This window comes from Artemia franciscana, unplaced genomic scaffold (assembly GCF_032884065.1).
Source record: "Artemia franciscana unplaced genomic scaffold, ASM3288406v1 PGA_scaffold_151, whole genome shotgun sequence".
NCBI lineage: Eukaryota > Metazoa > Arthropoda > Branchiopoda > Anostraca > Artemiidae > Artemia > Artemia franciscana.
The window spans coordinates 348,525-375,066 of NW_027062633.1; the positions used below are offsets into that span (position 1 = coordinate 348,525).

At 36.2% G+C, this 26,542-nt stretch overlaps 1 protein-coding gene across 1 annotated transcript; it reads right to left on the reverse strand.

Moving 5' to 3' along the window:
• Window positions 1–7,619: 7,619 nt before the first annotated feature.
• On the reverse strand, window positions 7,620–21,101 carry LOC136041332 (calcineurin subunit B type 2). The gene is made up of 4 exons (XM_065725962.1): window positions 20,870–21,101; window positions 18,780–18,901; window positions 15,208–15,330; window positions 7,620–7,946 (listed from the first exon to the last, which is right to left on the reverse strand). The coding sequence occupies exons 1-4, from the start codon at window positions 21,084–21,086 to the stop codon at window positions 7,899–7,901; spliced, it is 510 nt and encodes a 169-aa protein (XP_065582034.1). The 5' UTR covers window positions 21,087–21,101; the 3' UTR covers window positions 7,620–7,898.
• Window positions 21,102–26,542: the final 5,441 nt, after the last annotated feature.

Below are 26,542 nucleotides of genomic sequence, written 5' to 3' on the forward strand. Positions count from 1 at the left end.
TACAATCCAATACTGAGAAGCATAAGATTATGCAATATCATCTCAGGCTTAGACTTATTTAGACATATACTCCAGCAAAGGGCTAATTTATATAATCTTTAAATTTTTAAATTCTTTGTGCATATATTAAATCATTACAACCTTTTTATACACAAAATATAGGATGAACTAGTTTTGATACCGATTTTTCTTAAATTCTGTGGGGTCTAATTTGCGCTTTGACCACATTCGAGTATTCACCTCAGAATCTTGTGATAAAATGAGGTGAACCTGAGGTGTATTGAGGTGAAGCAAGCAACGTTTTCCCAAAAGATGTTATTATTTGGTTGTGCCTATCTCGCAGTTGATTCAAGCCCCAGATTTTCCAGTGTTCGGACATGATCTGCTACTTTACTTCCAGTTATGATTACTGCTGTTCTTTTCTGAATAGCTTCAATTTTGTCGTATAAGTAGCTGGCTTTCTGATCAAATAGGTCCCAAACAAGTGCAGCATATTCGAGTTGCGGTGTTGCGTAAGTAACATAGGCAGCTTTGACACTGTCGCTATCACATCCAAATCGGCAAATTGCAGTAAAAGTTAGGATTAATGCGTTTCCGGCTTTTACAAGCTTTTCAGTATGCTCAGTAAACGTACAATCAGACGAAAGCACAACTGCAAGGAATTTTGACGCCGGAACGACTGGAAATGGCAACTCGAGTTCACACTTAATGGCTAAAGTGACAACACTTGTAGTATGGTAAAGTGGGTGGTGTTTGCATTCATGATCTGATGGTTAGTGCTTTTACTTGTGTGCTTTAAGTATGAATATTAGAGACGCAGAGGTCTGAGACCCAAAAAGTATTTATTTAGGCCGAATTTTGAATTTGCTTCTAGGGTTTCTTTTATACTTAACCCTCCTATCCTTACTCTTATTATGTGCAGCTATGGTTCTGTTGTCCATAGCCGCACGGCCTCCTCTAAAGTATATATGCAACTATGCATTTTTATTTCAGACATTTACTAACTGAACAGAAGTATACTAAACAGGAAGAAGCTACCATAAGCAAACTTCGAGTGCCTCAGTTGGCGAATTGGTAAACTTCAAAACATACAGGCCTGATTAGGACCACTAGGAGGCCAGAACCAACCTAGTAGTAGTGCTTTGGGGATATTTTCCACAAAAGAGGCTTTAAAGGGTTGTAATCCTTGGAGGAATATTTCATGGGGAAGAGAAATTCAATGAAAAGGGCGCAGGACTTTCTAGTATTACTATAAAAAAAACAATGAAAATATAAACATGAAAAGGTTTTTTCAATTGAAAGTAAGGAGAAGCATTAAAACTTAAAAAAAACAGAGATTATTACGCATATGAGGGTTCTAAAAATACTTTAGCATAAAGAGCGAGGTATTTAGGAGGAGATAAATACTTCGCTCTTTATGCTAAAATTTTTTTAAGTAATTTCAACTATTTATTCTACGGCATTTCTGATTCAGGGGTCATTCTTAAAGAATTGGGACAAAACAAGATTTAGTGTGAAGAGCAAGGTATTAACGAGAGGACCAACCCTCTCATATATATAATCAAAAATATAAGAATATAAAAGTTTGTTACATAAGTTAATTCTTAAGTTACGTATTTTGTTTACTAATAAAAACGTTCGTTAAAAATTAAAAGATCTAGTTGCCTTTTTAAGTAACCGAAAAATTGGAGGGCAACTAGGCCTCCTTCCCCACCCCTTATTTCTCAAAATCGTCAGATCAAAACTAAGAGAAAGCCATTTAGCCAAAAAAAGAATTAATATGCAAATTTCATTTTAATAATTTTTGTACGGAGAGCCAAAATTAGACATGCATTAATACAAAAACTTTCAGAAATTAAATAAAAAAAAAATGAAATGAAAGTAAGGAGCGACATTAAAACTTAAAACGAACAGAAATTACTCCATATATGAAAGGGGCTTTTCCTCCTCGACACCCCGCTCCTTGCGCTAAAGTTTGATTCTTTCTCGCAGCTCTACTTTTTTAAACAATAAAAAACTTTAGCGTAACGAGCGGAGTGTCGAGGAGGAAAAGCCCCTTTCATATATGGAGTAACTTCTGTTCGTTTTAAGTTTTAATGTCGCTCCCTACTTTCATTTCAAAAAACTTGTTTTTTTTTATTTAATTCTGAATAGCTTCAATTTTGTCGTATAAGTAGCTGGCTTTCTGATCAAATAGGTTCGAAGCAAGTGCAGCATATTTGAGTTGCGGTGTTGCGTAAGTAACATATTCAGCTTTGACACTGTCGCTATCCATCCAAATCGGCGAATTGCAGTAAAAGTTAGGATAGATGTGTTTCCGGCTTTTGCAAGCTTTTCAGTATGCTCAGTAAACGTACAATCAGACGAAAGCACAACTCCAAGGAATTTTGACGCCGGAACGACTGGAAATGGCAACTCGAGTTCACACTTAATGGCTAAAGTGACAACACTTGTAATATGGTAAAGTGGGTGGTGTTTGCATTCATGATCTGATGGTTAGTGCTTTTACTTGTGTGCTTTAAGTATGAATATTAGAGACGCAGAGGTCTGAGACCCAAAAAGTATTTATTTAGGCCGAATTTTAAATTTGCTTCTAGTGTTTCTTTTATACTTAAGCCTCCTGTCCTTACTCTTCTTGTGTGCAGCTATGATTCTGTTGTCCATAGCTACACGATCTTCTCTAAAGTATATATGCAACTATGCATTTTTATTTCAGACATTTACTAACTGAACAGAACTATACTAAATAGGAAGAAGCTACCATAAGCAAACTTCAAGTACGTCAGTTGCCGAATTGGTAAACTTCAAAACATACAAGCCTGATTAGGACCACTAGGAGGCCAGAATAGTCCCAGTAGTAGTGCTTTGGGATGTTTTCGACAAAAGAAGTTTTAAAGGGTTCTTCAATTAACATGAAGCTTATTGTTGGCATCTTAATATATTCAAGATTATAAACATCAGTGCTCTCCATACAATACAAAATAATTGTAATTATCAGTAAAGAAACAACAGAGAAAGCTGGCATAATTTATGATTTTGACTAGTGGGCTAATTGTCCAGAGAGAAAGTGTGTACAATTTTTTTTCCTGTTAGGTTCTCTTTTGAAATCACTATACACTCCCACGGAGACAGATGGTTTTTACCAGGAAAAGGAATCAAATAAAATAAAAACGGCATTTTTATCCGAATTTAAAAAAAAAAACTTAGCCCATTGGATTATTCACTGGAGGTGGGTCCACTGTCCTCCTTTTGGTGGAAGTGTGCATTTATGTAATGAAATATATCCATGCACTATTTTCATTTCAATGCCAGGTAACAATAAATTACTGGCCAAGTACATAAAAACTGTATTACTATATCAAATTTATCAACTTACCATCATAGCTCATTGGTAGTGCTGCTTGTATATTTAGCCAAAAGGCCGTGGATTTGACCTCTAGGACGTTCAGTTATTTATGACAAATTCCAATTGTTTGTTTCAAATATCAGGCTATAAATCTTGTCTAACCCTGTCATTAAGGTTTAGACGATCAGACTGCAGGCATACCAATATAATTTATTCATTTGTCAAAACAAAAAGTGGTCAACAAAGAACTTGCCCGAACTTGAAAAACCTCCATGTTAAAATTTGGTCATACGTATAGGCCGACTGTGCCGACGCCTAAGGGCGCACAATACCGAGGAGCACAAAAAAACACTCAACGATTTTTTTTCTCGACAAAAACTGGATCGATGTAATCTATCGTCAAAGTGCCAGGTGCACTTTGCTGCTGCGCTGCCTAACCACTGAAGTGATTTTAAAACAACAAAGGAATTCCGTAGCCACTTACAACTGCCAGACGTCTCTCAAGAATGTCAGCTGGTAGCTCAGTATCGCCTCTCTCTTGTATTAATTTTGGCATATCAGTTGCATTCTGTTCATGGCTTCTACTATCCCCAAGTTTTCGGTGATTTCTCAGTAAATCTGTTTCCCCGGAAAAAAATTGCTTGGGCCTAGGGGTGCCAAAGATTTAAATCCAGCCTAGAACCTTTGAGGCTGCTTCGATTCAACTGATGTATTGCAAAATACAGTATTCATCGTATATAATCGACCCACCAAAGTAACAATCTTTCTTTAAAAGTATAGCAACGCGCCAGAATTTGATTTCAATGCCAATTTTGTGTAATGAATGATTCAATATTATTTTTTTTACCAACTAGCCTATTCTCTGCATACTAACCTAACCTTTATTCTATATTGTAAACTTTCGCTTATTAGCTTCAACACAGGCCTTTTGCACTGACAAACTGCATTGCAAAATTGCAATCTGGATTGTAAACTTGCCATTCCGCTGATAGCCCAGATTATGCTTTCAATAACAAAGTTTCAATAGAAGATTGTGTCTAAGGATTGTCGATTTTGCAGTCGTGAATTGGGCTTATAAACAACGTTGTTTCACATGTTGTGATATGACAATGCAATTTTATTGTTTATATAACCTTTTTTGTCCCACCCATAACCGTCAACTTTGTTTTAAAAATCCGGTTTGTTAGTGGAAAACACCTCATATCGTCAGTGTAGTCATGAGTTGAGTTATTGGCTAAGGATGCTTATATTATTGTATGAATTACCAATGTCAAAATAAAGTGCTAGCATAAATATGAGCTCCCGGAGGTGTTTAAGCCCCGTCTTAATTGAGGTAGTGGCTTGTCTTAACTGGCCAGAAATGGTTGTATGGATCCTTCTTTTTTGGGCCATAAGGTGACTAGTGCTAACAATGCTAAAAGTGGGACATGTTTTTTCTTATCTACCTTCATTTTGAAGCAATAGCAAGTTACAGGTTCGGAATGGCTTTAAGATCAGAAAGAGAGAAGGGTGTGATGTTTTCTAATAGTCTTGCGCTTATTAATAAAGGGATTAATAAACTATTCCGAAGAGGAGGGGTTGGTATCCTTTTATCTTTGTATACTTGAACTAGGACAAGGCAAAATCTGCTATCTGTGCATGAGGGTCCTCAGACGGAAAAATAGGACCCTAATTGCCCCAAGTAAGACCAGTTATTTTAGATTATTATCATTCTTCATTGATGAATCTATATTGAATTATTTTTGGATGGTTATTTGTAAAATAAAGCGTCGTGATGATTTCGATCTGGGGCCGTTCATCTAAAGGCTCCAAGAAGCCATGAGCGATTTACAATGGCCTGAATGTCTCTGATATGAGTGGTAAGTAAATACAGCAAGATTGAAGACTGATATTGAATGACACATAACCTGGTCTCATTTGCTGTTAAACTTCTACCTATACTGCAGTATTTCAAATAATTAACATAGCAACTGAAATACGATTTAATGCAAAAAGAGATAGTAAAATTTACGTTGTCTCTATTATTAACAGGGGTGAACTAAAACGAAAAATACAGGGTTACTGGCCCACATTAGCCCCGCCAGTGAAACATAGTATTTCTTTTCTATGATAAAGAAACTATGCTTAAAAAAGGTCGCCAGAAAGATTAATGAACAGTCTGATTTAGCTCTCCAGCACAGCAGTAACTGGGATGGTAAAAGGCGGTTAACAAGCGATTCTTCTGTGCACATGATTTATTACATCAATATGATACCAAACAGGACCGAGTATATTAACATAGAAAACAAAGAAACGCTTGCTTTTCAAACATACTTTCTTCAATATTTTAAGGATAATTTGTTAAGCTGAGTCAGCTTTTATATATTTAAGCTGATTCCTGAAAGCTTCTTTCACCTTCCTCTCCAAACATGAGTTTGTATTGCGGCTAAAAACCTGTCAAAAAAGCAGATTAGCTCAATAATCGTTGCGGCCAAAAACTCTCCCCGTGACTACTCTCTGGATCCGTGCATACTTTTTGGCTGTATGCGTCATTAGTAAAATCTAACAGAGACCGCACAGGGTAACTAAAACCTTGTTTCAAACTTGCTTGCAAAAAGAAACAGTCTCAATAATTAAAAACTTGTTAAAACTGAACTATTAAAAACCAATTAAAAAAAAATAAAATAACTCGTCCCAACCCAAAACAAGAACAATCTGTCCCAATCACAAATCTACCACTACCTCGGGGAGGGGAGCCCCCCTGGATTCGCCAATGGTCTAAACTGTAATATTTCACTGCCCCAAGCTTGAAATTTCACATCATTTATCGTTTTATCTCGTTGCTCATCGAAAAAAACATCAACAAGCCAGTGAAACTTGCCACTGAATAGAAAAAAAATAAACATACCTCCAGATTCATATCGAGGTCTTGACTCAGGATGGGATTGACTTTAATTCCCATTCAAATGAGTCCTCTCGCGATATTCTACGACCACTGCTAGGATGAGATCACCCTTGGGGGAGAAAAACAACAAATAAGCACGCATCCGTGACTTTTCTTCTAGCAAAAAAAACAACAAAATTCCACATTATTGCAGATAGGAGCTTGAAACCTCTACAGTAGGGTTCTCTGATACGCTACAGCTGAGGGTGTAATTTTCATTAAGGTTCTATGACTTTTAGAGGGTGTTTCCCCCTTCTTTTTTTTTACAAAAATAAGGCAACTTTTGATGGGTAACACTATGCTTAATGAAACTTATATATTTGAAACCAGCATAAAAATGCAATTCTTTTAATGTATTTATTGGCATCAAAATTCCATTTTTTAGTTTCGGTTACCATTGAGCTGGGTCGCTCCTTGCTTACAGTTCGTTACCACGGACTGTTTGATAGTATGTATACATATACTATGTAGTATATATATATAGCCTATATTCAGCCTATATAAAGGCTGAAATATATAGTTTAATTCAATAGGTCTTAAGACTAACGGTACAAAATATTCTGAGGTCTTAAAGAACAATATAGTAAGGTTAAGACGTATTAAAGAAAGGTACCTTTTAATTTACTGATAAACCATTGACTCAACAATATTATTTAACTTAGTGCATCACCAGATAGCTAAATTATAAGTTTAATAAATAATAATTCCAAAGTGATTAGCTGACGCATTTAACCATTCCGTTCTTGGAAGTTCTATCTGAGATCTAAGCATGACAATTGTCAAATGCAATAATATAACAAAAGTGACTCACATTTATATCAAGACAGATTATTCTTAACCATAAATTTGTCTTACGGATTGTTTAATTAACTGTGGAGAGGACTAGACCGTTGTCAATCGAAGAAACACCGAGCATCTAGTCAACCTTACAACTTACAACCATACTTTCAGACCTGTGTCCGGGGTTTGGCTCGAAGAAGGGGGAGTCCCTTAAGGAAAAGTTTATTTTTACTGTTTCCAGTGAAATGACTCAGAAATACAATTTGTTTTTCACATTTTGAGGCAGTTTACCCCCCACCCCACCCCCCTCTCTGGATGCAGCTTTGCCTACCTTGCTTAGAAATGGACCGAAACTGCTCATCAATTAGGACAACCCATAAGCCAGTGCGGAAGATGGGTTGATTAATAAGTTCACGGTCCAAATTTTAGCCTTCACTCGACACTTATGGCTGCAACACGGGCAGCCCTAGGGTTAGATTTTACTCATATTTATCTACATCTACTACCCAGTTGTTCCAATGGGTCACATGATCCTAAAATTCTATGACATTGCAAAAAATGGATCAGTAATACTTCTCCGTGTCGGATTTAATGACTATCAAAACATTGCACATTTACGTAAACCACAGACACATGATCTCATTCATCACTCCGATTCTTCATTAAGCAGGGGGAGAAAATCACAACGAACATTTGAAATATATCAAAATCCACATCTAGAAGTTAATAAGATCAAAAAACTTTGGAGAAAAACTGGGATATTAAAGTCATGCATATTTTGTTGTTTAAATCTTCCTGAAGAGGTTAAAACAAATGGAGATCTTTGATCGATATATTTTTGAGGTGCGTTCACACGTCTACAACCATTTTCTTGTGTACGTCTGTATTGCCAACAACCTAAAAAAGAAGGACCGTAAAGAAGGAAAGAGAACCAGTAGACAATTCTGTAAAAGGACTGAAAACGGGAAATTAATCGAAGTCCACGGATTTATAGATACCTATTTAATTTTGAAGCCCAATTACTATTAGATTTTCAATATTACCCTGGGTTGAAATAGCTGGTCTTAGAAAAATGGATAGATTCTACTAATAGCCTCTTTATTCGATTGCATTTCTTTTTGTCGTATACAATAAGGGGGAGAAGAAGTGTTGTAAGGCGGGGAGGTTTCAAGGTGTTGCCGCCGCGTGCCACCTTGAAAAATTAATTTATTTGCCTCGAAAATTTAGCTTATGTGTCCGCATACCGAACGATTATGTCGACACACTCTTTAAATCCCTCCTCCAAACTTAAAGCTTTAGCTGCACCCCTGTATTCAGTATGCCTAGCATGTACTCGTTAGCAAGAGACCATATCATATGAATGTAAAGCGAAGTTTTGATATTTATATGACTAATTTCTTTTGTTGTTAGATTAGGCATTTTCGCGTTGTATTCTGTTTTGTGCGTGTTTGTAATTCATACTGTTGTTTAATTTCCTTGCTTGATTGTTATTTATTTATATTTTTGTGTGTATATGGCCCATGGGTTTTTGAAATACACTTATCTATCTATCTGAATGATTAAAATTCAGTCCCGCTATTGAAATTTGGATTTGAATAATTAATTTCAATAAATATCTCACACTTCTTTCAATCAGATTTTTACGTATTTGTGTTTATGTAACTAAACCGGCTTCTTTGATTATTTTGAACCCATGGGTTTTTGAAATACACTTATCTAGCTATCTATCTATCTGAATGATTAAAATTCAAAGTCCCGCTATTGAAATTTGGATTTAATATTGATTTGGATTTGATTTCAATAAATATCTCACACTTCTTTCAATCAGATTTTTACGTATTTGTGTTTATGTAACTAAACCGGCTTCTTTGATTTTTTTTTTTTTCTTATTTGTCACTTCTCTAACTATCCATCATTTCTTTAGTGTGCTCATAAGCTGCTGATCAGAAAACGTAAAGAAAATCAAACAAATCTTATAAATGGTCTATTTTTGGAATCCAAAGTGAATTATTGAGGCTTTTCTTAGGTAAGGTTTTTTTTTCGAAGGGAAATTTATCAAAAAATAATATCGGTATTGTATCCGTGCGATACCGATATATCGGTTTAGAGCCCCAAAAATCCATATCGGTCGGACGCTAGTTAAAATAGATATGTACGCTGTCTTTTACTTCATAAGGACTTTTACTTGGACAGGTAAGTAAGACTAAAGAATACAAAAGAAAATAAAAGATTGTTAAAGTTGTGTTCTCAGTTTTGAAAAAAAATATACTTGCAATTATAAATATCGGGATTCAAGTTAGCAGTATTGGGGCAAGTTAAAAAAAATATATAAATAAAATTTTTGAGAAGTTTTTATTTTTACTGTACCCTTAAAATCAGTATGCAAAAAATATATGCATAAAGGTATCGTTTTAAAAGAAACAAAACTTCTCTCCATCTTTAGAACCAAGAAAAAAGGCGATAAGGACAATCAATAGAGTCATAACAGCTTATTTTTGCACAAAACTGAAAATTCTGAATGTTGAGACAGAGCTCATCTGTTTTTAGCTGAGGCTCATGCTTCATGATGGCTCACTGACTGTGTTGAAACGTGGCGACTGTGTTGCTAAAAAACGTGTTCTTAAAACTCGCGATATAAATTTTGTCTTTTACGCTTTAACATGTACTACTGCCCGTAATGCATGAGTCATTTTGCATCAATAAAAATAAAAGAAGCCGTGCGAACCCATGGTTAAACATATGCTTCTCATAAGAAACAGCGAGAGAAGCTGCGATCTCAGCAACTCAAACAAACGGGCCAAAATTGCTATAATGCAACAAAACTGACCCACACCTTGAAAGAGAGAAGATGAAATTAACATACAAGTGGAGTTAAAAGAATGCTCCTTGGGAAAGAGAATGTTCCTTCTAAAACTGTATATGGCAGTAAAATTTGGCTCATTGTAGCATGGGTATACTGAATTCAATAGAGAATTAACAATAAAAAATCAGGAGCGACTTTAAAACTCAAAACTGACAGAAATTATTCGGCATATGAAGGGATTACCCCCTCTTCAACACGTTGCTCTTCGCGCTAAAGTTTTTAGCACTTTAAAAAAAAAAAACTTCCTATTTTAGTTGTACTGCCCTTGTGTTGCAGTAGTCGTTCTTAAAAAGGTTGAACAAACAGTCAAACTTGTGTAAAGAGCAATTTATTGAGGAGGGGCAACCCCTTCATATACGGAATGATTTCTGTTCGTTTTGAGTTTTAATGTTGCTCCTTACTTTCAGTTGAAAAAACTTGTTTGTTTTTATTATTTAATTTCTCATTGTTTTTCAAATAATACCGGTAAATCTGGCTCACCCTCCTTGAAAAATTCCTTCCCCTCACGGAAAACTTCTTCGTGGAAAATTCGTCCCACTTAAAGTAGCCCCCCCCACGGAAAATTCCATCTTTGCTGAAAATTCCCTCGCCCTTCATAAAATTTCTTGCGGAAATAAGGAGGGAGTTCTCCTTAGCATATTTTGATTTGGAAAAGACTATAAATTTTAGTCGTTTTTTCTCTCACTCCTGAAATCTCCCATCCCTTGGCAATTTTTTCCCAGAAATCTAATTCTGCTGAAAATTTCCCCTAGAGAACTACGTCTGAACATCTCCATATACAAAATTGAGTTGGCAAAAAAACATACGACCAATAAAAATAATTTCGTAAAAGAATTCTGTCAAATCCCCCTAGGGTAAAATTTCCCCTCCCTGGAAACACACCCAAGCACAAAATTCCCTACCCCCCCCCCAAAAAAAAAAATGTATAAATACTTCCCAATAACGCATACCATACGCAAACAATGGGCAAATTTCGACGACCTATGGGGGTCAAGTTACCTATAATGACATAATTATCGGATCGTTCAACTATGCTGAATAAAATGAGTAACAAAATTTTGATCAGAAGACTTGGGGGAAAAGGGGCGTGTGAGGGGGACTGGTTACCCCCCGATCTTTTTGGCCGCTTAAAAATGGCCCTAAAAATTTTAATGTCCGCTTAAATACCCCCTCTCCTGATTCCCTAGGACCATTAGTTCGATATAATCACCCATAAAAAATTTATATAAACACGTATCCGTGATCTTTTTTCTGGCAAAAAATACAAAATTTCATATTTTTGTATATAGGAGCTTGAAACTTCTACGTTCTCTAATACATTGAATCTGACGGCGTGATTTTCAATAAGATTCCTTGACTGTTAGAGGGTGTTCCCCTCCTTTTTTCAAAATCAGATAAATCTTCTCAGGCTCGTAGCTTTTGATAGATTACACCAAACCTGATGACTCATATATCTTTGGAATCAGAATAATAAGTCGATTCTTTTGAGGCATCTATTGATACCAAAACTTCGTTTTTTAAAGTTTCAGTTACTATTGAGCCGAGTCGCTCCTTACTTACAGTTTGTTAACACAAACTGTTTGAAACTGACATTATACATCATTTTAAAGCTTTCTCTTACATAAAAAAATTATAGCCACAGAAAAAATCAAATTCAGCACCATCTTTACAAAGGTAATAAATTACATTTGTTTAGGATACAAATCAGTTTAATTAGCAAATAATTCCTTTATTCTGTTTCATGGCATAATAAACTAGTTTACATTAACTTTCGCAAAAAAAAACCAAAAAAACAAGATATAGGAGTTACATTTTGAAAATTAGATAAGGGGAAAACTTGAAAACTGCACTGACCATGGAATTTGGAAGATTGTCAAAGGCAATTAGGTCACTCTTTGATCCTGTAACAGAATGCAACACAACAGGATCAAAGATCCTGTTGTATATAAGATCCTGTAAATCTAACACAACTTAAAAAAAAAAAAAAAAAAAAAAAAAAAAAAAAAAAAAAAAAAAAAAAACAGTCTCATTCAAGACTTCAATGCTGCTGACAAATCTATTCCTAAACAGGCTAAAATCTGTTTTTCAAGCTGTTTCCTTTTCAAAATTAATATGCTACAATGACTCATTTTTATGACACTAGAGACTACATAATTTGGATACAAAAAAGAAGAAAAAACCCACTTTTACTCATTCGTCGTTAAGTTTCATGAATTACACATCAGGCATTTCACAATTTTTTGAACCTCAGGTCAAACCAACCTTAAGGTTGATCTTAAAGTCTTAGGTATTTTAACCTAACGTCAAGTTTTACCGTTTAAGTTTTTAACGTTAAATTTGCGACCGAGAGGCATTCTACACAACCCAAATAACGTTAGTATTTACAAAAATAAAAAAGAAGTTAATATTGAGATTAATACACATTTTAATCCTATTTAGATTACCTTCAGTTTAACAACAATTAAAGCTGAACTGTTTCCACTAGTTTCAATTTGTTTAACTGACTAGAAACAAGCAAATAACTATTAGTATTTACCCTACCTAATTATAAAGAACTTCTTGGTTCTGAATTTTAGAGTCGTTACTAGTGATGAGACGAATTTATAAAATTGTCCTCAGGCGCCTTGGTGCTGCTACAAATTTTAGTAGTATTGTTTGTAGTTTTTTTCCTAGATACTGGAACTCCGTGATGGCATAATACTGGAAAGTAAGAATTTTGTCGACGACCGCAAAGCTTTAAGAACAAAAGTGGCTGAAACACAAGCCGTCTTGCCAAGACAAGCCAATGATGGCGAATAGGAGCTTACTCAAAATGAATTCACTGCTATTTTATTTATTAAAGCATAATTTGCATCCTAAACGCCCATTGACAGGGCAAATCTACGCACTGATTCAGTAGTACTTAATTGGAGATAACGTTTCTTAACTATCTTCTTCTTATATTCGGCTTCTTGCTTATGAGTGAGGTAACCTCCAGACATTTAAAGTTTTGACTTTTTGTCCTAATTCTTTAAGAACAATTCTTGAAACACAATGGCCGTTTAATTAGAACAATAATCTTTGCTTTAAAATTTTATAATAAAAAATTTTAGCGTAAAGAGAGAGGTCTTGAGTAGGAAGCAACTGGTTGCGCGTTCAAACCTATAAGCTTTAATCACGTAGCGAGATGATTTTATTTGACAAAAACACAAACTAATATAAAATTTCAGGTATTTTTTCAAGTTTGAATTAAAACATTAAAATTATTGCTCGGGCACCACAAATATTTTTACAGTTTACACAATAACTTTAGCGATTAAAAAATCTTTCAACGTTTTTCATGTCTTAAAAAGACATTGCATGTACTTAAAACAAAAGGAATTCGGTAATGATGTTTTTGGATTATGAAATAAAAATGGTATGTATGTATTGTCTACTAAGTTCAAACTTATGGTTTTCTTTTTTAAGGTTTTTTAATTGTTGTAACCCCCTGTTAAAATATATACAAATATTTTTGTAATTACCAGTTTTTTTCTCATTAAGCAATTTAATGTCTTTTCATACTAAATCTTATCAAAGATATTTGATTATTGAAACAAGACCTGTTTCTAACGCCGATTTTCTACTAAGCTTCAAACTTTTAGTTTTCTTTTTTAAGTGTTTTTTAACTATTGTAATCCCTTGTTAAAATATATACAAATATTATTGCAATTCCCAGTTATTACTTTTTACGCGATTTCATGTTTTTTCCCAAAATTAAGGCTCTTAACGGATTTTCTCAAACTTCTGACCAATCTAAATCGTTTCTTTAGGCCAACATATATCAGATTTACAATTTTCCCGAAATATATATATATATATATATATATATATATATATATATATATATATATATATATATATATATATATATATATATATGAAATTTCCATTTAACTCCCTTGTTATGACTTATTACCATCCAATTAGAGGACATCCAGCTCTCCACTTTGCCCCAAATCGATGATAATCGGAATGTTTATTCCATAGATCATTGATCCATGGAATAACAATCCCCCTCCTTAAAAAGGCTTATACTACGATATTGCATAAAATTTTCTTGGAGAGTATGCAGTACTTAAAATTGGGAAAATGGTCCTATTTTAACGTGTTTCTGATAAATTTTCAACGTGTTTTTGAATTTTAAAAAAATATGACACAAATTTCAAAAAATATAATCCAGAAGAAACAGACTAAAAACTTATCTCAGCTATCGAACGATAGCAAAATTTTCGTCTTTCGTTGAAATATTTAAGCTACAGGACCATAGAAAAGAAACAGACCAAAAACTTTCACAAGAAATATAAACTTTAATTTTTAAAGTCAGAATTTGATGCCCATTGGCATAATACTAGGCATATACACATAAAAATGGGTATGAGGAAATGGGTATTAGGACGATTTAGTCGAAATCCTACAAAATACCCAAATTTAATGGAAAATATTGGGAAAATTCGTAAGAGTCTGAATATTTTGCGAACGCTAGGGCTCATAACACCCCTGTGCTTACTTCACTGAGTTTAACCTTCCGAAAATTAATGAAATAAAAATGATTTAGCCTACTCACTAAGAATCTTAATGCAATATAAGCTAGAATAAGCCAAAAACAGCTTCCCAATTTTTTTCTACATTTTAGAGGAAGTTGGGCTGGGTTTGCAATGTGTGTTTTTTTTAGCCTGAATCACCACTTAAAATTTCAAGCACCCTCTCCCCCGTGCAGCTAAAATAGTTTGGAAGTAATACCTTAAATTAGGTATTTTTTCCAAGACCACACTGCCTTTCTATGAAGAACAATTAAACGTTCCAATGGGGATACGTCCATTTATTAGAGAGAAAATATATACAGAAGTTTGGATATATTGACAATATATACAGCTATCGTCATCAGCAGATATACTGTTGACATCAGCGTCATCAGTATATCTGGTGATGACAATGGCTGTATATATGGTCAAAATTTCCATACTTTTGCATTTGTTTCCACTATAAATAAATGAACTTATCACCATAGAACCGTTTAATTGTTTGCAGCTGAAAGGTTTACGAATGTGTATCCAAGTCTTCCCTTGACAGCTTAGAAATGGGTAAAATGCTTGTCGAAAAACTGAAGAGCTTCTTAAAATTGGGATCTAGAAATTTTCTTTAGTCCATCCCCCCCTCAAACACCAGATAAGTATCTCCTTGCGTGCAAGATTCATTCTAATTGAAAATAGAAGTAAATATTGCTTGTTATTCCATAGAAATTATAGATGAGCTATAAAAAAAAACAATATTTACCGCACAGAATTCCTCAAAAGACACTTTTCCGTCTTCATCTTTGTCTGCAAATAAAATTGTCTTATCAACTATTTGCTGAAGTTGTGCATCTTTCAAATTATTTCCAACCATCATTTTGAGCACCTGAAACGAATGAATCCATCTACATCAGATGAGCACAACCAAAGACAAAAAGAGACACAAAACACTAATTCGACTTGTCCTTTTATTTCAACTATCATTTGGTTTTGCTATAAATGCAAATTGTAGGAATATTAGACTGAATTGCAAAATTCACTCCTCCATCCTTGCAAAATTCAATAACAAGCACTGTAAATCTTTGCATGCAACCAAAATCGGAAATTTTTCGATTTGACACAGAAAAATTTATTAGACTGCGAAAACCCGACCTAACCATGAGAAATTTAACTTTATCCAAGCATTTAATCTAAATTTATTATTTGCAAGCAAATTGTGTGCAAGATATAAAAGGAATCTCAGACTGAATGCAAATCTAAATAATCACACGCACACCTTCACTGGATTATTTGGAAACCCAGCATAAGCAGCAAACGAACAGAAAATATACATCAACTAAACGCACGGATACAGCTGTAATGTATACACACATAGAAAAAAAGTCAAGAGGTAATTATTAGAGAATAGAAAAAAATCACAAGAATTTTGGAATCCCCTCCCCCTCCCTAGGTGCGTTTCTGTGCTAAAAGGTAGACAAGCACAGTAATATTATGCTACTATTAACATTACAAACAAGAACAAGTAATATATTGCCACACACCTTTAGACCTTATAACCTCCTGTGACTTCCGGTGGCAACCAGAGCATCTAACACCGAGTCCCCAGTTGTCTCTGAAGCTTGCAGCTGTGCCGGCGTCTTCCCCCTCTGGTCAGGTAATTATTAATCAAAATCAAGTAGGTAATTATATAAAATCAAGAGGTAATTATAAGAAAATAGAAAAAAATCACAAGAATTTCGGAATCCCCTGCCCCCTGCCTAGGTGCGTTTCTGTGCTAAAAGGTAGACAAGCACAGTAATATTATGCTACTATTAACATTACAAACAAGAACAAGTAATATCTTGCCACACACCTTTAGACCTTATAACCTCCCGTGATTTCCGGTGGCAACCAGAGCATCTAACACCGAGTCCCCAGTTGTCTCTGAAGCTTGCAGCTCTGCCGGCGTCTTCCCCCTCTGGTCAGGTAATTATTAATCAAAATCAAGTAGGTAATTATATAAAATCAAGAGGTAATTATTAGAAAATAGAAAAAAATCACAAGAATTTTGGAATCCCCTGCCCCCTCCCTAGGTGCGTTTCTGTGCTAAAAGGTAGACAAGCACAGTAATATTATGCTACTATTAACATTATAAACAAAAACGAGTAGTGTCTTGCCATACGTCTTTGAGCTTATAACCTCCTGTGACTTCCGGTGGCAACCAGAGCATCCAACACGGGTCCCCAGTCGTCTCTGAAGCTTGCAGCTGTGCCGGCGTCTTCCCCCTCTGGTCATAAGGAGACATGAAAGTGTGGTGGTCATTGATGTGCTCCCGGCTGACTGACCGTATTTCAAACAGTAGGTTGTATGAAAAATGTGGTTCAATGCCACTTTCTAGGGCTACAATGAAAGAAAGATTGAGATGGCTAGGCCACGTTCTGCGGATGAAGGATGACAGATTGCCGAAGATTGTCCTTTTTGGCCAACCGTCTGGGGTTAAAGGGAAAGCAGGTCGTCCTCATCCGGGGTGGGAGGATGTCATAAATAAACATTTAAAGGAAATGGGAACTTCCTGGGAGGGTGTAATGAGGGAAGTCTTGAATAGATTGGGTTGGAGGACGAGCATGCGTAGGTGTGTTGGCTTCAGGCGGCTTAGTGCTGCGGTGAGTTATTAGCAGTAGTAGTAGTAGTTTGGTGGAGTTTATTCTTAAACTTCGGTGGGTGCATTCAGGTAGCCAAATGTCGTCCATTTTTTAAACCTGGCATTAGAGTTTTTATTTTTCTTTTACACTAGTTATTCTACGTCAGCATACCATTCCAAAAGAACAGGTTAAGAGAAGGGATACTAAACCCTTTTTTTTAAACTAAGGGTCCCTAATTATGATTTGCATGCCTTTGAAGAAGGCGAAGTCTTTAGTTTTTCTATTTGCAGACACCATCTCCTACCAGAACGAATCAAACGCCATCTATCAGCTTTATACACTTCCATAGTCTCTTCTAAGCTGCGTTTCAATCGCCGTTATCTTGCAACACTGTTGCTCTCCCCCACATCATCTACATTTCACCCTTCTGGAAGGTTCTTACAAACGCTGATAAATTGAATATCCCCTTCACCTTCTCTTCCGTTTCGCAAAATACCCACTGAGATATCCAATTTGGACATGCTGTTCAAAGCTCATCATCATTCTTCATCCGCGAAGGAAAAAGTGGGGTAAAAAAAAGTGGAAAATGGAATTTGGTGGCAGATTTTTAAACTTGATAGCAGATTTTGGAATTCTGCCAAATTCTGCAACTGGCTCCTTTGGAACTTTTTCCATATCTGGCCTTCATATAACAGATCATACAATAGTCGTTTATAAAAAAAGGAAAACACAACCAAAAGATTTCAAACGGCGCTTGGAAACAACTCGTTCTACAATAGTTACACTGTCATAGCTCTTCATCCTCACATTTGTTACAAATACCCGTGTTCTTTTTTTTTCTTTTTTTGAATTGTCTTTCGTCCTAAAAAGCATAATACTCTGTTGCTTTTACAACTACTACTAATACAACACTAACAGTACAACTACTATCACCAAAAATACTCTGATACTAATACTACTAAGGCCAAGTCTATGCAGGTAAAATTTGAGAGAATACTGATGGCAAATTCGAACTAACAAAAGACGACATGCGCATTAGATTTTAAAAATAGCATATCTAAAGAATTGATTTATATATTCAGTTGAAACTCCCAAAGTATGCTTAAAGTGGAAGATCAATTGACCAAAAGGCAATATGCGCTCCTACTACTAATATTACTGCCACTATTCTTTAATAGCTGCAATAGCTGGGGGGAAATCCTTAATGCGGCAAATGTATTTTTTTGCATACCTCGTTCATTTTTCTTTTTGTATGAAGACGGGTTTTCACTAAATAATAACACTAATACTAATTATCACTGGTTCAAAACTTTTCACGTCAATTCTAGAGGATGCAACTGTGTTCTCATCTATTTTCTGACGTTTTGCTTTAGGCTGACGGAGCAGATCCAAGGTTCCGCTGTTTACAGATGAAGAGAGGCAAAAAATACAAATGGGGTAGCCCAAGCTCCGTTGGTACCCCCTTCCTGAAACGCTAATTCTGTATCCATCCCTGATCCTCCCATTAGCTACCAACAGCTATCTTCCGGTTTTAGTTCTACATTGTCAGTTTTCATTATTTACTAGTTTTCATATTATTATACCATTATGATTCTCGTATTACTTCATATTCATTAGTTTTCATTAGAATTCTAGTTTCTAATTTTTTGGCATCAATTCCACAGGATTCAATTGTATTCTGATGTATTTTCTTTTTTTTTAAATATTATCTTACCTGGAATAATTCACCATTGGAAATAAAACCATCATTGTCCATGTCATAAATCCTAAAGGCGAAACGTAGTTTTGATTCTTTGTCTCCCTTCACACTAAATTGTGAAACTCCTTGAATAAATTCTGAAAAAAAAATTAAAAAACTAATGTTAGAATTCCCAGAAATACAAAAAATAAAAAAACTTTCAGAAGATCTTGTCAGCATAAAATGAATTTTCTAATAAGTGATCAATGATAATAGCCAGGCCCTGTAAAGTGACCCCAACTCTGGGAAGTTTATAAGGCACAGAGCTCCTCATAACACCCCTCAAACCACTCTGAATGAAAATGTTTGGATTAAATATTTTACGAACGAGTTCGCGAGGGTATCACCTTTCGATGATAGCCATGAAGTTTAATGTGAGTCTGAGTTTGGTCAGTGTTTTGGCCTACTACCAAGACACTGACGAAATTCTACTTAAAATTATTTTTAACAGTGGCCTTGCTCGGATGTATTCTGTACCGGTTTAATAGCCCCTGTCATTGAGAGGGGTAAATCGCCATCTAAGTGTAGTTAGCATCGAAAAATAACCGTCTCTTCATAACTATGTAAACTGGCGGAGTTGCTTATAATTGATGAGATAAATTCAGCGTGTTATGCATCTGATAACTAATTTGGATTAAAAAAAATTTCTTAGTCATGTAAACGCAATCTTTACAAATTTATTTAATTGGTGCGAAAAATACTACACCTTGCAGGTCATGATGCGAGAAGGGCGTTTGATTCAATAAACCCACAAATACTTGTTTCAGCTCGGCAACGAGGTTTAAATAGATCTATAGTAGTACCTTTTCGTAGTATGTATTGACGGCTTTATGTTAACTTGAAGTTGCCTTCAGTTAATAAAACCTTTATTTCGCAAGCGATAGTTCCGATGAGAAAGGGTTTTGGTCCGGGTGCCGTTTCTTCGCCACCCCTCTATAATAATAGCGATGTATCAGCTCAAATGAATCTCATGACAAGTTTTATTTTTGTGGTCTTGATTTATAATTATTAAATATGCAGACGACATTCTAAATTTAAGTAAGTCGTTATCTCAAATTGAAGAAAACTATACAATTTTATGTGAACAGTATGCTTCTATGGTCCTAGAGTTCAATGCGAGTAAGAGCGAGGTAGGCAGATTTTCTGGTAATCGTAGTTATTATCGGTCGCAAAGTCCAGTGCTAGGTGATAATGTTACTGAATTTTTGCCTACTATGCGTTATCTAAATTTGCCAATTTCGCCAGATTTGAAAAGTACTCGTGCTGCCCTTCTTAAACATTTCTAAGTTCTAAGAGTTCTGGGATTAGAGGTGCTTCTGGATCGTTTAAAAGAGCAAACGCTTTCTGTAACCGTATTGTGTTGGCCTGCCCTTATAATGTGTTTGGGATCCTATATGTACTTTCTTTAGTGCTGTTTTGGAGACTTTTTATAGAGATGGATAAAAAATGATTCATAATGATTTGTACAAGTATGAGAAGTTATCAGTGAGAATTCCAATTTGGGATCGCAATCGAAGGATTACCCGTAGATATGCGATAGCTAACCCGAGTCTCGCCGCATCGGAACGGTATGCAGCTTTTCGTAATCCGCTTATATCGAATCACATTTTTTTTGTTCAATACAGCTGTGTGAATTGTTGTGTATAACTGGACTAATGTAATTTTTTTATCATTTGTTTTTCGTTGTTGTCTACAGTGTAACATTTTATGGCTTTAGTGGCTAATAAAAATAATTATTATTATTATTTGGTATTTTTCATAGGAAAATGGAACTAAAAAAAGGTGATATCTTAAAACAGTAGTTTCAAATAGTGTTTGATTACGAAAATTAACTGTTGAAAAGGTCAGCCAAATGAAAACACAACTTAATTCAGAAAAAGATTGGATATCAAAAGATTCCTATAGAATTTGAAGTTGAGTAGTTGTGTCTCTCATTAGAACTAAAATGGCAAATCTCAAAGGCAGAACTTGACGGACTCCCCATAGTCTTAAGGAAAAAGCAACCCCTTTGTGACAGCCGTATTACATGTCCCAGATTTATCAAAACCTGTTAAATGAAAACTAACCTTTAAAATCCACCTCTCCATTTCCATCACTATCAAATATATCGATGACTCTTTGAACAAGGGGATTTTGTTGCAACTCGGGCAAAGTCATAAATTCATCTACACTTAATGAGCCAGAATTGTCCAAATCAAGTTTTCTAAAACGTTTTCCAAGCCGCCTTATTTCATCCGGGTCAACTGAAAAAATAAAACAAAAAACGTTAGTTAAAAACTGCATTCCTGAATCAAAAACTGAGTTTCCGAAATCATCTTATTCGATCTTTCCTGAAAAAAATTCAAATGAATGTGCATTGTCAGTTTAATATACATATTGCTGATATTTTTTCCTTAAAATATATATTAATTTTTGACACGTGTCCTGGTTGAACTTCACTGAAGTAAGGATGCTAGGACTGTTTTATAAAATTTTCATTTTAGTTTCATTGATCTTATGTTTTTGTAAGTCCTTTTTCTTTTAAATATTTATGTTTTGCTGAGGGCGGCCCTGGGACATAGGGCCGCAATATTCATTCAAATTAGAATACCACTGTCTCATGAAAATAATTCCCTACTGTTCTTCTTGTTTCTGATGTTTGTGATGGAAAGGCAGAGTGGTCTTCATCGACTATTTATGTTTGTTATGGAAAATGATGGGCGTGGGAGGGGGTCTCTCAAATCACTTTGACGCTTAAAAAGGGCATTTTAACTTCCAATTTAAAATCAAATGAGACCCATTTGAATTTAATACAAACATCCATTCCATAAAAACCATGTATGCCTCCAGGGCATAGCTTCAAACCCTTGCCCAGGGCTCTAGGGGGGGGGGGGTTGTGCCAGCCCTGGAGGTATTGTCATATGTTCTTTGGGCTATTTCAAACAAAACCGCACAATTTCAATCAGATATATTGAATCCAATCAGAAGTTGGATGGGGAGGGGGGGGGACTAATTCTCTTAAAAGAGAATTACAACTTCCGATTTCAGCAAATTGAGCCACCTCTAAAGTTTATACAACGATCCCTTCGATAAGAACCCTAAACACCCCAGGTGCATAACCTACAACCCTCAGGCTCTAGTGGTTTGTATCAACCTCAAAAGCCTTGTTATATGATATTTGGACTATTGAATAATCTATTGGATACATCTCGGAAAAAAATGACGTGTTTGTGAGTGTGTAATTTCTATTAGATGCATTTCGTGACAATACGACGTGTGTGTGTGTGTGGGGGGGGGGGTAGCTGCCCTCCAATTACTGACTCTTAAAAAGAGCCTTACGACTAAAGACGTGCGACGCTGAGAAAGTGAGCGAGTCAAAAATGAAAATGAAAAGCAAAGACACATGCGGTTAGAAGAAAAGCCGCGGAGCGTCGAAAATGAAAACCAAAGACAAAAGGGCAAGAAGACATGCGACAACGAGCATGTGAGCGAGTCAAAACTGAAAATGAAGAGCAAGGACACGTGCAGTTAGAAGACATGCAACACCCCGCACGTGACCAAGTCAAAAATGAAAATGAAGAGCAAAGACACACGCGATTAGAAAACAGGCACCACCGAAAATATCAGCAAGTCAATGAAAATCAATTTTGGACAGCCATATTAAAACGTGTCAAAATCGAAAATGATAGCGATTATGATTGGGTATGGGATTTGACATGGATAAGGTTATCAATACCTACCATACCCTTGTAAAAAAAAAAAAAAGGTTCGGCAATATGTATTTCATAAAGACGAAAAAACAAACCAAACCAATTGAAAATTATAGAAACGATAACTGGGTTTTGGATTTTGACATGGATAAGGTCATCAATGCCTACCATACCTTTGATGTCAAAAACCTGGACTATACAAATCGTTGGAAGCGAAAAAAGTTCTTGTCCCACCACCTGACGAATTAAAAGAGACAAAGGTTCGGCGATATGTCTTTCATAACGACAAAAGACAAGCCGAGGCAGAAGTTTAAGGCCAAATAAAAAGAAACATAATTTTGTAAAGGCAATACTTCTAATTTAAGGCCCATTTGGACGTCATGACATAAAGATAAGCCACAAAATGTCTGTGTTTAAAAGACAAGCGACAGTGAGAATCAATATATAGAAGCATACTATGTGCCGAGTGCCGGCGGCGAAGCCACCTAGCTCTCGGTGCATACCTAGTTGGTGGGGGTGCCCCGGCATCCCCCTTGTAGTTGTGTTCCTGTGTCCCGATCGTCATTTATATTCCAAGTATCCCGGTCGTCATTTGTGTCCCAGTGTCCCGGTCTGTAATTTCTCTTTGAGCGTCCCAGTCGTCATTTATATTCCCTGTGTCCCGGTCGGCATTTGTGTCCCAGTGTCCCGGTCTGTAATTTATCTAAGAGTGTCCCAGTCTGTAATTTCTCTTTGAGTGTCCCGGTCGTCATTTATATTCCCTCTGTCCCGGTTTTTAGTTTTCTTTTTCTCCTTTATTTTTCAGTTTTTTTCCTTTTTTTTAGTTCTTTTTCTTTTTCAGTTTTTAGTTTTTTTAGTTTCATTTATTAGTCTTTGTTTTTTTTATTTTTATTTTTTTTTGTAGTTTTTATCTTTTCTAGTTTTTTTTTCTTTTTTAGTATTTAGTTTTTTACCTTTTTTAGTTTTTTAGCTTTTTTAGTATTTTCTTTTTAGTTTTTTTTTGTAGTTTTTACCTTTTTTAGTTTCTTTTCTTCTTTTGTATTAATGCTAAAGCCAAGGTTCGAACCTAGAACCTCTCGGACCTGGAACATAACGCTTTACCAACTCAGCTACTTCGGCTTGAATTGGTTTTCGTTTTGAAAACCAATTTCATTTTGAAAACCGATGAAGACCAATTCATCGGTATATGAATTGGTCTTCATATACCAATTCAAATTCGTTTTTGAATTGGTATATGATGTGTCCCGGTCGTCATTTATATTCCCTGTGTCCCGGTGTCCCGGTCTGTAATTTCGTCAGTCGACAAACATGACGTCAGACGACAAACAACTTAATGACGACATACAGCTCAATCCTTATAATGACGTCAGTCGACAAACATGACGTCAGTCGACACACAAACATGACGTCAGTCGACACACAAACATGACGTCAGTAGACAAACAACTTATTTAGATATATATATATATATATATAATATATATATATATATATATATATATATATATATATATATATATATATATATATATATATATATATATATATATATATATATATATATATATATATTAGCTGTTGGGGTGGCGTTTCGCGCCACCCCAACACCTAGTTGATGGGGGCACTTCGCGCCAACACCCCCCCCCCCCCGCGCGTAAGTCGTTACGCGCCATTGTAGTTGTGTCCCTGTGTCCCACCTGTGAATATATATATATATATATATATATATATATATTATATATATATATATATATATATATATATATATATATATATATATATTTAACTACATAAAACTTGCGAATATACAACATTCTTTGCTGTCCCATTGTCTGTGCATATAAACAGATTGTCAGGTTTACTGACTCTTGAACATGCAACATATAATTGTCCATGGGAAAAACAATCTGCATTCAGATCTATACCTCATTATTCTAATGATTGCCCTTGAGCTTTGTTGATGATGATTGCTAATCGAACATTCCCTGTGTCCCCGTCGTCATTTATATATCCCCCTGTGCCCCCCGGCGTCCCCGTTGTAGTTGTTTCCCTGTGTTCCGGTCGTCATTTGTGTCCCAGTCTGTAATTTCTCTTTGAGTGTCGCGGTCGTCATTTATATTCCCTGTGTCCCGGTCGTCATTTGTGTTCCAGTGTCCCGGTCTGTAATTTCTCTTTGAGTGTCCTGGTCGTCATTATATTCCCTGTGTCCCGCAAATGACGACCGGGACACAAGGAATATAGATGACGACCGGGACACAGGGACACAACTACAACGAGGACGCCGGGGACACAGGCGGGATATATAAATGACGACCGGGACACAGGGATTGTTCGAATAGAAATTACAGACCGGGACACCGGGACACAAATGACGACCGGGACACCGGGACACAGGGAATATAAATGACGACCGGGACACTCAAAGAGAAATTACAAACTGGGACACCGGGACACAAATGACGACCGGGACACAGGGAATATAAATGACGACCGGGACACAGGGACACATCATTAGAATAATGAGGTATAGATCTGAATACGGATTGTTTTTCCCATGGACAATTATATGTTGCATGTTCAAGAGTCAGTAAACCTGACAATCTATTTATATGCATAGACAATGGGACAGCGAAGAATGTAGTATATCCGCATATTTTACGTAGTTAAAAACATATATATATATATATATCTATCTCTATTCACAGGTGGGACACAGGGACACAACTACAATGGCGCGTAACTAATATGGCTCGTAACGACTTACGCGCGCGTGGGGGCTTGGGGGGGCGCAAAACACCCCACCAACTAGGTGTTGGGGTGGCGCGAAGCGCCACCCCAACAGCTAGTATATATATATATATATATATATATATATATATATATATATATATTAGCTGTTGGGGTGGCGCTTCGCGCCACCCCAACACCTAGTTGGTGGGGGCGCTTCGCGCCCCCCCCAAGCCCCCCCCCGCGCGCGTAAGTCGTTACGTAAAACTTGCGAATATACAACATTCTTTGCTGTCCCATTGTCTGTGCATATAAATAGATTGTCAGGTTTACCGACTCTTGAACATGCAACATATAATGGTCCATGGGAAAACAATCCGTATTCAGATCTATACCTCATGATTCTAATGATTGCCCTTGAGCTTTGTTGATGGTGATTGCTAATCGACCATTCCCTGAGTCGCCATCGTCATTTATATATCCCCCTGTGCACCCCGGCGTCCCCTTTGTAGTTATGTCCCTGTGTCCCGGTCGTCATTTATATTCCCTGTGTCCCGGTCGTCATTTGTGTCCCGGTGTTCCAGTCTGTGATTTCTCTTTGAGTGTCCCGGGCGTCATTTATATTCCTTGTGTCCCGGTGTCCCGGTCGTCATTTATATCCCCCTGTGCCCCCCGGCGTCCCCATTGTAGTTGTGTCCCTGTGTCCCGGTCGTCATTTATATTCCCTGTGTCCCGGTCGTCATTTGTATCCCGGTGTCCCGGTCTGTATATACATTCGTTTTTTAGTTTTGTTTTTCTCCTTTATTTTTTTCCTTTTTTCTTTTTTTTCTTTTTTAGTTTATTTAGATTTTTAGATTTTTTAGTTTTTTTATTAGTTTTTAGTTTTTTTGTAGTTTTTACCTTTTTTTTAGTTTTTTTAGTTTTTTTTTTTTTACTTATGTCCTGGTCGTCATTTATACTCCCTGTGTCACGGTCGTCATTTGTGTCTCGGTGCTTTGTTGATTGCTAATTTATATTATACTAGCTGTTGGGGTGGCGCTTCGCGCCACCCCAACACCTAGTTGGTGGGGGCGCTTCGCGCCCCCCCCAAGCCCCCCCGCGCGCGTAAGTCGTTACGCGCCATAATAGTTACGCGCCATTGTAGTTGTGTCCCTATGTCCCACCTGTGAATATAGATATATATATATATATATGGTTTTAACTACGTAAAACTTGCGAATATACAACATTCTTTGCTGTCCCATTGTCTTTGCATATAAATAGATTGTCAGGTTATCCCCCTGTTTCCCCCGGTGTCCCCGTTGTAGTTGTGTCCCTGTGTCC

Bases quoted from the DNA above. Each gene is read 5' to 3' on its own strand.
- LOC136041332 (XM_065725962.1), bottom strand. From the start codon at position 21,086: ATGCAGTTTTTAACTAACGTTTTTTGTTTTATTTTTTCAGTTGACCCG. The intron at 18,902-20,869 runs GTTAGTTTTCAT...TTTTTTTTTCAG, and splicing joins TGGAGAGGTGGATTTTAAAG to AATTTATTCAAGGAGTTTCA. The intron at 7,947-15,207 runs GTAAATATTGTT...CTTCTTTTTTAG, and splicing joins CTTTTGAGGAATTCTGTGCG to GTTGTTGGCAATACAGACGT.